The 11646-nt window shown below is 42.6% G+C and overlaps 1 protein-coding gene across 2 annotated transcripts in view; it reads right to left on the bottom strand.

Moving 5' to 3' along the window:
* The window catches only part of tmem14ca (transmembrane protein 14Ca), a 35063-nt gene extending 23681 nt beyond the window's left edge, over positions 1 to 11382 (bottom strand). The window contains exon 1 of one of the 2 annotated variants that reach the window (XR_010976827.1): positions 11270 to 11382. Coding sequence is in view for 1 of the 2 variants with exons in the window: in XM_068050374.1 (XP_067906475.1) it covers positions 11270 to 11345 (76 nt within the window). In the remaining variant the exon portion in view is untranslated. The remainder of the gene's footprint in view (positions 1 to 11269) is intronic. The other variant, XM_068050374.1, reaches the window with a different exon arrangement.
* Between the last annotated feature and the right edge of the window lie 264 nt (positions 11383 to 11646).

Raw genomic sequence — 11646 nt, forward strand, 5'->3', positions numbered from 1 at the left:
ACGAGGTGATGGAGGCAGGAACCCTCACAACATTTAAAAAGTATTAAGATCAGCACTTGAAATGCCATAGCATACAAGGCTACGGGCCAAGTGCTGGAATATGGGATGAGAATAGTTGGGTGCTGGATGGCCGGCACAGACACGATGGGCTGAAGGGCCTGTTTCTGTGCTGTATAACTCTTTGCTCACAGTTCACAATACTTCCAAGTTTTGTGTCATCTGCAGATTTTGAAATTGTGCCCTGCACACCCAAGTCTAGCTCATTAATATATATCAAGAAAAGCAGTGGTCCTGGTACCATTTCCTGGGGAACCGCATTGTATACCTCCCTCCAGTCCGAAAAACCATTCACCCCTACTCTGTTTCATGTCACTCGGCCAACTTCATATCTTATCCATACTGCCATAGTCCCTTTTATTCCATAGGTTTCAACTTTGCTGACAAGCCGGTTATGCAGTACTTTATCAAACGCCTTTTGGAAGTTCACGTACACAACATCAACCGTATTACCCTCATCAACCTTCTCTGTTACCTCAACAAAAACTCAAGTTAGTTAAACACGTTTGCCCTTAAAGCTGTGCTGGCTTTCCTCAATTAATCCACATTCATCCAGATGACTGTTAATTTTATGCTGGATTATTGTTTCCAAAAGCTTTCCCACCATTGAGGTTAAACTGACTAGGCTGTAGTTGCTGGGTTTATCATCATAATTTTTGAACAAGGGTGTAACATTTGCAATTCTCCACAATTTCTTTTCTACTTCCCTCAGTATCCTCAGATGCATCTCATCTGTCCTGGTGGCTTACCACTTTAAGCACAGCCTATCTTTCTAATAGCTCCTTTTTATCAATGGCTAGCCCATCCAGTGTCTCAACTATCTCTTTTTTCACTGTGACTTCGGTAGTATCTTCTCAGTGACTGCAAATTACTCATTTAGTACCGCAGCCATGTCCTCTGTCTCCACGAATAGATACCCTTTTTGGTCCCTAATCAGCCCCACTGCTCCTCTCACTACCTTTTTACTATTTATATGCCTATAGTAGACTTTTGGATTCCTTTTTATGTTAGTTGCCTGTCTCTTCTCATACTCTCCTCTCATATCCTTTTCCACTTCCTCTCAACTTTCTCGATTCAGCCTGGTTCTCAATTGTATTATCACCCTAACATCTGCCATATGCCCCCTTTTCCTGCTTTATCATACACTCGATCTCTTTCGTCACCCAGGATTTCTTGCATTCCACCAGGTTTCTAGGTGAATCTTCATGATATTAGGGCGACCCTGGCAGCGATGCAATCAGCTGGTGTGACGACAGGTGCCTTACCTTTATCCACTTCCTCCTTCTCCTCCTCCTCCTGTTTTCCTCATCCTAAACTGAGTGATGAGCCCCTTCATCCTCCATCTGCAATCCCCTCTCCTGTACAATATTGTGCAGGATGCAGCATGCCACTATCATTCTGGACACCCTGGCTGCCAAGTACTGATGAGCGCATCTAGATCTATCTCGGCACCTGGAGCACAAATTCAACTTTCCAATGGCTTGCACAATTATGTATCTAATAGTTATGAGTCTCACTGCAATATTCCTGATCTCAATGGGTGCTCCTCAAAGATGGCATGAGCCAAGTTTGAAGTGAGTATCCCTGGTCTCCTACATGCCACCTTTTAAATTTACTTCCAGAAACTAAAAAGTCTGAGATGTTGGATTGCCTCAGTATGAAGGCACCATGAATGCTCCCAAGGAATCTGGCACCCACCTGCGTGAACCTCTTATTCTTGCATACTATCTGTGCATTGATGGACAAACATCCCTTGCAGTTTATGAAAACTCCAGGTTGCTGTGGCGATACTCAGTTTGCCACTGGCTGTGCAATTGATAACACCCTGTACCCAAGGGAAGCCAGCCAGAGTAACTAACCTGAGTGCCCACTCATTCTAGCTATTGTCATTCTAGGGGAAATTTACAGAATTGTCAGCCCTGACAAACAAGCCATCGGTAACCTGCCTTATGCATTCACATACAGCCAAATGGGAGATCGTGGATATGGCTCTGGTAGCACCCGGGAGGGATCCATAGGCAAAAAAGTTGAAGGTGGTGGACATTAGTCAGGCTACTGGTAATGCGGGGACACCAGCTCCAGCATGGAGCAGGTCTGCCTGTAGGAGGCTGCATATGTCTACCACCACAATTTCAACCTGCGGAAGCACTGCTCTTCTGATAGGAGAAGGACGCTGAGACCCTATGAAACCCTATGACATGGGGAGTGCCTCGCTCCCGTGCACATGCTGATTCCATCACAGCACATCATCATTGCTGTGAATGGGGGTGGTCAGTCCTCTTCTGATGTGATCAAGAGGCTTCCCACTCTGATCTTCTCAATTTGAGATTTGGAATACAAAGTGCAGAAATGTGAGGTTATCCACTTTGGGAGGAAAAACAGAAATACAGAGTATTTCTTAAATGGTGAGAGGCTGGGAGGTGTTGAATTTCAAAAGGGCTTGGGTGCCCTTGTTCATGAGTCACTGGAAGCTAACTTGTAGGTAGAGCAAGTAATTAAGAAGGCAAATGATATGTTGGCCTTCATTACAAAAGGATTTGAGTACAGGAGTAAAGATGTCTTACTGCAATTATATCGAACCTTGGCGAGACCGCACCTGGAGTATTGTGTGCAGTTTTGGTCTCTGTACCTAAGGAAAGATATACTTGCCATAGAGGGAATGCAACGAAGGTTCAACAAACTAATTCCTGGAATGGAGGGATTGTCCTATAAGGAAAAATTAAACAAACTGTGCCTTTATTCTCTGGAGTTTAGAAGAATGAGTGGTGATCTCATTCAAACATACAGGGTTCGACAGAGTTGATGCAGGAAGGATGTTTCCCCTGACTGAGGAGTCCATAACCAGGGGACACAGTCTCAGAGTAAGGAGCAGACCATTTAGGACTGAGATGAGGAGCATTTTCTTCATTCAGAGGGTGTTAAATCTTTGGAATCCTCTGCCCTAGAGGGCTGTGGAGGTTCAGTCATTGAGTATGTTCAAGACTGAGATCGACAGATACATTAAAAACAAAGGTTAAGGGAATAGTGCAGGAAAGTGGTGTTGAAATAGATCAGCCATGTTCTCATTGAATGGCGGAGCAGGCTCGAAGGGCTGAATGGCTGACTCCTGCTTCTATTTATGTTCTTTGTTCTTAAGAGGTTGAAGAAAAGCTGTAATTACAAAAGCACTCTCCGCCAGACATTTGCCAAAGGGAAATGAGACACAATTTGCAATAAGCGAACTACATTCAGATGGAATGAGAAGTGTAAATATCCATCTGAACTATTGCTTAAATTCACTTCTGTTACCCTCATCAGTTTCCTGAGCCCTGGGAAATCCTTGGGGCTCAAGTAAAATTAGCAGACAAGTTAAAAACACTTTATAAGAAAGCCCATTAACATCCCCTAATTTAGTCAATACCCCACCGGCATCCAATTATTAAATCCCCGACTTCAGTGTGTAGGTTTCACACTGGCATCCAAACGCATCCTTGTTAAATCTGGAACTGAGGCAAGTTGTGTCCTGCTATAAAATTTAATTTTAATCTCACCCACCCATTCTTAGAGGTTAAAATTCCACCCTATGCTTCTGTAATACTAGGATTTCCAGCACTTTTCGTTCGTGAGCATGCAAAGACAGATGGGTAAAACCAGAGGGCATTGCTTGAAACTACACACATCGAAACTTATCTCCCGAAATGAAGCAGGAATTTTATTGCACTCTCAGCACTTCTGTTTGGAGAGGTTTACAAACCAATGGAGTTAAGCATCTTTAAAATACTGTACTCACCATTCATGATATCACAAAGTCAATACAAGGACTTGCAACTTTATATAAAAATAATTTATTTTTGTACAATATGAGCTGTACTCATTGAATGCAAGTCCACATGCTTTTAGCCAATTTTAAGTGTAACGCCTTGGAACGCATGGGATGTTTCATTTTTCTTATACAATGTACACAGTGAACCTTCTCTCTTCTCTAAAAGAATATAAACTTTAAGCAGTCACCTTTGAGGTAATTCATTACTGCATTATAAGGGTATGTTATCACAAGATAAAACTGGGTGCCAATGACTGCCAACTACACTTTGACTTACCTAACCTGCCTGTGTTTTCTTTTGTAGAAACTATATGGTTCTTATAAAATTCAACCTGGATGCTTTCCGACATATCCAGGACATTTTTGCTGATCAATGCAGAGATCATAAAATTTTTAATACATTTTAAACCCAGGTAATTAACTGATATTTTTAATTCAATTTCCTCTCGTCTCCATGAAAACAAAGGCTCCCGATTTTGAGTACAGATCCATGAGCATCCCCAATACTCCACCTAAGTGGTATTGATGTAGGAGCCTAGACCGGTAATGCTGGCAAGCAACCTGCCTGCAGGTTGAGGTGCATCACATACGAATCCAATTTGGCCTTCACCCAAACCTCATGAGTGGGAACCTTGACCAATTTCTCCCTGCCACCCCAAACCTCGCCCCACCAATGGATGCCAAATGCCCCTACTTCTGTTCTGGCCGAGATCAGATAACTCAACACAGACAAAGACTGGAGCTTATCTTGTTCATATGGCTCAGCTACTGACCAGTTAAAACCCACTGAGCATCAGTCGAGTCCTCAAAATCAAAACTACCATAATTAAGAAAACAAATCCTGCAGTCAACTAGGAACATAGGAAATAGGAGTAGGATTATCTCCTCTCATTGTGAAAATGAATCTTTATGAACATACGAATTAGGAGGAGTAGGCCACTCAGCCCCTCAAGCCTGCTCTGCCATTCAACAAGATCATGGCTGATCTGATTGTAACTTCAACTCCACATTCCCGCCTACCCCCAATAACCTTTCACCCCCTTGCTTATCAAGAATCTATCTACCTCTGCCTTAAAAATATTCAAAGACTCTACTTCCACCACCTTTTGAGAAAGAGTTCCAAAGACTCACGACCCTCAGAGAAAAAAATTACTCGTCATCTCTGTCTTAAATGGGCGACTCCTTATTTTTAAACAGTGAGCCCTAGTTCTAGATTCTCCCACAAGAGGAAACATCCTTTCCACGTCAAGACTCGTCAGAATCTTATATTTTTCAATCAAGTTGCCTCTTACTCTTCTAAACTCCAGCAGATACAAGCCTAGCCTGTCCAACATTTTCTCACAAGACAACCCACCCATTCCAGCTATTAGGCTAGTAAACCTTCTCTGAACTGCTTCCAACACATTTACATCCTTCGTTAAATAAGGAGACCAATACTGTACACAGTACTCCAAATGTAGTCTCACCAATGCCTTGTATAACTGAAGCATAACCTCCCTACTTTCGTATTCAATTCCCTTTCCAATAAACGATAACATTTTATTAGTTTTCCTACTTACTTACTGTTTCTGCAGATTAACCTTTTGCGAATCATGCACTAGGACACCCTGATCCCTCTGCATCCCAGAGCTCTGCAATCTCTCACCATTTAGATAATATGCTTCGTTATTCTTCCTGCCAAAATGGACATTTTCACATTTTCCCACGTTATACTCAATTTGCCAGATCTTTGCCCACTCACTTAACCAAATGATGTGAATTCACACTGGGGTCCTTGAAAAAAAAAATCTAAAATAAATTTTATGGATTGCCAACTCTATGAATTTATTTTACTTCAGTTAATTTGCCAGTTACATGCGTGAATGGGAGTTGGACAAACAAACTCTTTCGTTTGCTATATATGTACTGCGGCTCAGCTCTGTTATCTTCAGTTTAGCAGTCTTTTAACAATCCATTGGCAAACTGCAATATTGCAAGTTTTTGTGCTTTGAGAAATAATGAGTTATGTACTCAGATAACAAGAAGGGGCAGAAAATGTTGCACACCCTCTTGTAAAAGCTCTAGCTGGAAATCTGTAAAGCTGCTTTCAAATGATAGCTACAAAATCCAGTAGAAGAACTTATTCAACCTTTAAAATGCTCATGTACAGGTTTTGAACCTAATTTTGCAGTAGCCAACCTTGTAATGTATGCAACACAAAATAAATGGCAATAGGTTCCTAACCCAATGTAAACTATGTAATTCCACAATTTTGCCAAAGGCTAATAAACAACCTAGAGTCATGAGTTTTAAGAAATATTTAAGCCACTTTCCCAGAAAACGTTTGAATGTAAAGTTCTTTTAAGGCATTGACTCTCTTTTAGCTTCTTTGACAGCTAGGTCATAGAGCTTAAAATGTGCAAACTTCTATTCTCATCAAAAGATCAAAGTAAAAGAAATGGTGTCATGCTGCTAAGGTGAAATAACATTCAATGAGCCCACATTAAAGAAAAGTTTTACTGCCATTATTGAGAGAAAAATAAATTGATTTGTTGGAACAGTTTAGATGGGGAACATAATCGGATTTTCCACAATAGAACACCATCGCAAAAACAACCCTTCAACCAAATTACCCTGAACCACAGGCACCAGTACCCCTCTACCACATCACACAGCACCAAAGGCAAACAAATGGCCATTTTCACAAGTCAATGTTGGCTAAGGAATTGATTATATCTTTCAAATTTACAACTGAGCCCAACATCTACAAGCATGCACTTCTGACAGGTTGCTTAGTGAGTAAGAGCTGGAACCTTTTTCACTTTTACCCTTCTTACAGCATAAATTCCAAGGCTAACTGAAGTACTCCCAATGCTGTCCAAGTTGTGTTTGGATAACTCATCCCAGACCAGGGATGGAATGCAAAACCTTGTTGCTCTATTCTGCTTTGTGCAGCACTAGGGACACATTTAACCAACAGGCAGAGCTGAATAAATGTACTGTTAGCGTCAAGTACAGAACATAGTTAGTTGAAAATTATAAAAGACTGTAATGCAATATGGGGGGTGGGTGGCAGACAGTGCGCAAAAGGAAAAGACAAAATAAGCAGAAGGGAAAATTATGAGCCAGCGAGTTACTCAGGGTTCTGGAGAAACGGGGCTACAGCAGGTCAAGATCCAGCCTGTTGGTAGGGGTTTCACCTGCAAAGAGACAACACCAGCCCAGAATGAGGAGCCTCACTCAGAGATTCATCATCAGACGACGGGAGGGGGGGGTTGGGGGGGGGTGGAGGGAGGTGGCTCAGTTAGGGAAAGATCAAAGGATAAAAGGAGATCAATCACTTTAATAGGAGCATTCTGCAGATTATTTAATAGTGAAAGGGAAGTGAAGGAAGAAATATTTAGGCAAATCTATTCAATGCTTTCTACTTGTTTCAGAATCATCGTGGGTGATTTCAAATAACTCCAAATAAACTGGCAAATTTTCTTAGCCAGAACATAAATTAGTCCAAGAGAGGAATCACTATTGGATCTAATAATGGGGACCGAACCAGAGCAGATAAGGGACGTGTACGGGAATATCGAGGCAAGAGCTATCATAACATACTGACATACTAACATAAAATACTGACTGAGAAAGATCAAAGTAATAGATTGGAAAAAAGCTATTTTGAGGTGATGAGAATGGAACTTGAAAAGATAAACCGGAAAATAAACTGACAAAGAAGACAGCAGTGAGAAATACTTAAAATGGTGATCAAGAGTTTAAGAGAAATATATTCCACTGAAAAGAACAAACCAGCCAATAATGAAACACCACGGATGAATAGAGAGATAAGAGCAAAATTGAAACTCAAGAAAAAGGCATACACTAAATGCTTAGACAATAAATGAGACGATGATAAAAAAAAAGGAAGAGAGGTTAGGAAAGTACTCAAAAAACAATTAGGAAAGCAAAGCAAATCAACAAAATAAAATTATGAAGGAAGGGCAGTGGATGTTGTCTACATGGACTTCAGTAAAGCCTATAACAAGGTCCCGCATGGCAGACAGGTACAAAAGGTGAAGTCACATGGAATCAGAGGTGAGCTTGCAAGATGGATACAGAACTGGCTTGGTCATAGAAGACAGAGAATAGCAGTGGAAGGGTGCTTTTCTGAATAACAAAGAACAGTACAGCACAGGAACAGGCCATTCAGCCCTCCAAGTCTGCGCTGACCTTGATGCCTGTCTAAAATAAAACCTTCTGCACTTCCGGGGACCGTATCTCTCTATTCCCATCCTATTCATGTATTTGTCAAGATGCCTCTTAAACGTCGTTATCGTACCTGCTTCCACCACCTCCCCCGGCAGCAAGTCCCAGGCACTCACCACCCTCTGTGTAAAGAACTTGCCTCGCACATCCCCTCTAAACTTTGCCCCTCTCATGGATGGCTGTGACTAGTGGTGTTCCACAGGGATCAGTGCTGGGACCTTTGCTGTTTGTAGTATATATAAATGATTTGCAGGAAAATGCAGCTGGTCTGATTAGTAAGTTTGCGGACGACACAAAGGTTGGTGGAGTTGCGGATAGTGATGAGGATTGTCAGAGGAACAGCAGGATATAGATCGGTTGGAGTTTTGGGCGGAGAAATGGCAGATGGAGTTTAATCTGGACAAATGTGAGGTAATGCGTTTTGGAAGGTCTAATGCACATGGGAAGTATACAGTAAATGGCAGAACCCTTAGGAGTATCGACAGGCAGAGAGACCTGGGCGTACAGGTCCACAGGTCACTGAAAGTGGCAACGCAGGTGGATAAGGTAGTCAAGAAGGCATACGGCATGCTTGCTTTCATCGGTTGGGGCATAGAGTATAAAAATTGGCAAGTCATGCTGCAGCTGTACAGAACCTTAGTTAGGCCACACTTGGAATATTGTGTACAATTCTGGTCGCCACACTACCAGAAGGATGTGGAGGCTTTGGAGAAGGTACAGAAGAGGTTTACCAGGATGTTTCCTGGTCTGGAGGGTATTAGCTATGAGGAGAGGTTGGATAAACTCAGATTGTTTTCGCTGGAACGACAGAGGTGGAGAGGCGACCTGATAGAGGTTTACAAAGTTATGAGTGGCATGGACAGAGTGGACAGTCAGAAGCTTTTTCCCCAGGGTGGAAGAGTCAGTTACTAGGGGACATAGGCTGAAGGTGAGAGGGGCAAAGTTTAGAGGGGATGTGCGAGGCAAGTTTTTTTTTTACACAGAGGGTGGTGAGTGCCTGGAACGTGCTGCCGGGGGAGGAGGTGGAAGCAGGTACGATAGTAACGTTTAAGAGGCATCTTGACAAATACATGAATAGGATGGGAATAGAGGGATATGGACCCCAGAAGTGCTGAAGGTTTTAGTTTAGACAGGCATCGTGATCGGCGCAGGCTTGGAGGGCCAAATGGCCTGTTCCTGTGCTGTACTGTTCTTTGAATGCAAAAAGCACAAAGACATGAATAACTAAAGAAAAATCAGTATAGGGAGAGGACTACTAAAGGGATGCACAAGCTAAACTCACATGTAATAACAGCAATATGGCAGAAATATTGAATAGTTAATTTTCTTCAGTATTTACCAAGGAGACTAACAAGGTGAGTGTAACATTATGAGAGATCATACAGATATCTCAGAATCACACAAGTTTACAACACAAGAGGAGACTACTCGGCCCATCTTGCCTGTGCTGGCTCTTGAGAATGCAGTCATGATTAGTCCTACACCCCTGCTTTTTGTCCATCACTCAGGAGGTTTCTCATCCTCAAGTACCTGTCCAATTCTCTTAAAATGATGTATGAATTCAGATTCCACCACCTTTTCTGATGGAGCAGTCCAGATACTAATAACTCAGTGATTTTTCAACTCCCCTAGAGATTTTTTAACAATGACTTGAAATCTATGACCTATGGTTATTGTCCCACTCGCCAGAGGAAATAGATTTTCTCCTACTTGATCAAAACCTATCAGGTAACTACTTAACCTTCACAGTACCAAAGAGAACAGTCCAATCTTATCCAACCTTCCATTCCATAAAGTCCCTCTTTCCTAATAAACCTCCTCTATACCCTTCTAAAGCTTTTACATTTTTCCTGAAGTGTGGTCAGAATTGTCCACAATACTCCACTTCAGGCCTAACCAGTGATTTATAAAACTCTAGCATGATGTCTTTGCTGTTATATTCTATGCCTCTAATTATAAATCCAAATAACCCATACACTTTATTACTCACCTCATCACTTGCCCCTTGAGGATTTGTGCATATGGACACCAAGGTCTCTCTTCTCATCTACACTTCTCAAAATCATGCATGGGGGCTCATTTAAATGGAGGGGGCGGAGTGGCCACCCTGATGACGTAGAGGGGGCAGCTGCAACATCCCTGGCAATGGGGTCTGGTGCCACCTCGCAGGTACCGGCAGCATTTTTAAAGGGCTTCAAGCCTGTAGAAGACATTTAAATTTTTAAAAGACACACTGTCTTTAAAAAATTAAATAAAAGCTGGAGGCCCTGCCACACACCCCCCACCAAATGTTTGTCTTTAGGCCTATGGAACCGAAATAAACTTTATTCCCAACCCAAACTTCCCCCCACCAACCTCATTACCTTTGCACTTCAGCCCCTTCCCACCATCCATCAGCCAACACAAAGTGTTTTCCCCGCTCTCCACTATCCACCCCCGCAACCCCCGATAATTTCACTCCTCAGTGTCACACCTCAGAACTCCAAACCAAGTTCCGGGCGGCAGCTGGAATATTGGCATGGGGCGGCTGTCGGGACAAGGTAAGTTAATTTGCATGTTTTTTTAACTGAATTTTAATATTAAGGCAGTGGCACCAAGGCCAGCAAAATGCAATGGGGCCTTCTCAGCATCAGGGGTCATGGCAGGCCTCTCTGAATAGAATTTTCCAGCACCCTCCCCCCACGGGCTAGTAAAATTCAGCCTATAGTTTCCTGCTTTATCCCTCTCCCCTTTCTTTCATAGCGACTTAACATTAGCAATCCTCTGGCTCTACTCCTGCATCCAATGAAGATTGGAAGATGTATCTATTTCCAACTCGCTCTTTCAGTGTAACCTTCACATCATTTCATTTGTGAAGACATATGGAAAGTACTCATTTCGTACTATAACCATGTTCTCTGCCTCCACACGGCGATTTCCCTTTGGGTCCTTCACATGCCCAACTTTTTCCCCCGAGCTAACGTCTTACATTTTGTGTTTATAAAACGTTTTTGTATTCCATTCAATATCTTTTCTCGTAACCTTCACTCAGAGACATCACCGAGGAGGGGGACTCAATCGGAAAGACATCAACAGCCCGAGAGGTCCCACACTCAGACATCACCGAGGCAGGACCCGAGATCACATCTGCGCCAGGCACCTAATCCATATTTTGTCATAAACACCTGAAACTCTTACCCGCCTTGACATAACCTAACACCCCTCCTGACGCCACCAGCGCTGCATAACCAAACCCAAGCCAGTCAACCGCCATCTTGCACGACTTTCTGGCGCCTGCGCAAAAACTGTCATCTGCAGCGGAGATACAGCGGGTTCATGTCGCTAAGGATTCTGGGTAGACTCCGCCTCCTGCGCCTCTCCCCCACCCCCCATCGTATGTCGGTGCAGAGATGTACAGGAAAATCAGCAGCAAAGAGAAAAAAAATCAGTTCATATAACCCAAACTCCAAGTTAAGAAACAAACGAACTGTCAGTGAAACAAGAAACAAATGAGCACAAAATGTGAAGTACAAGAACAAAAGAATAAAGCGGAGAAATGGTAAAATCGGCAGTCC

Source organism: Heterodontus francisci, chromosome 2, assembly GCF_036365525.1.
Source record: "Heterodontus francisci isolate sHetFra1 chromosome 2, sHetFra1.hap1, whole genome shotgun sequence".
Taxonomy (NCBI): domain Eukaryota; kingdom Metazoa; phylum Chordata; class Chondrichthyes; order Heterodontiformes; family Heterodontidae; genus Heterodontus; species Heterodontus francisci.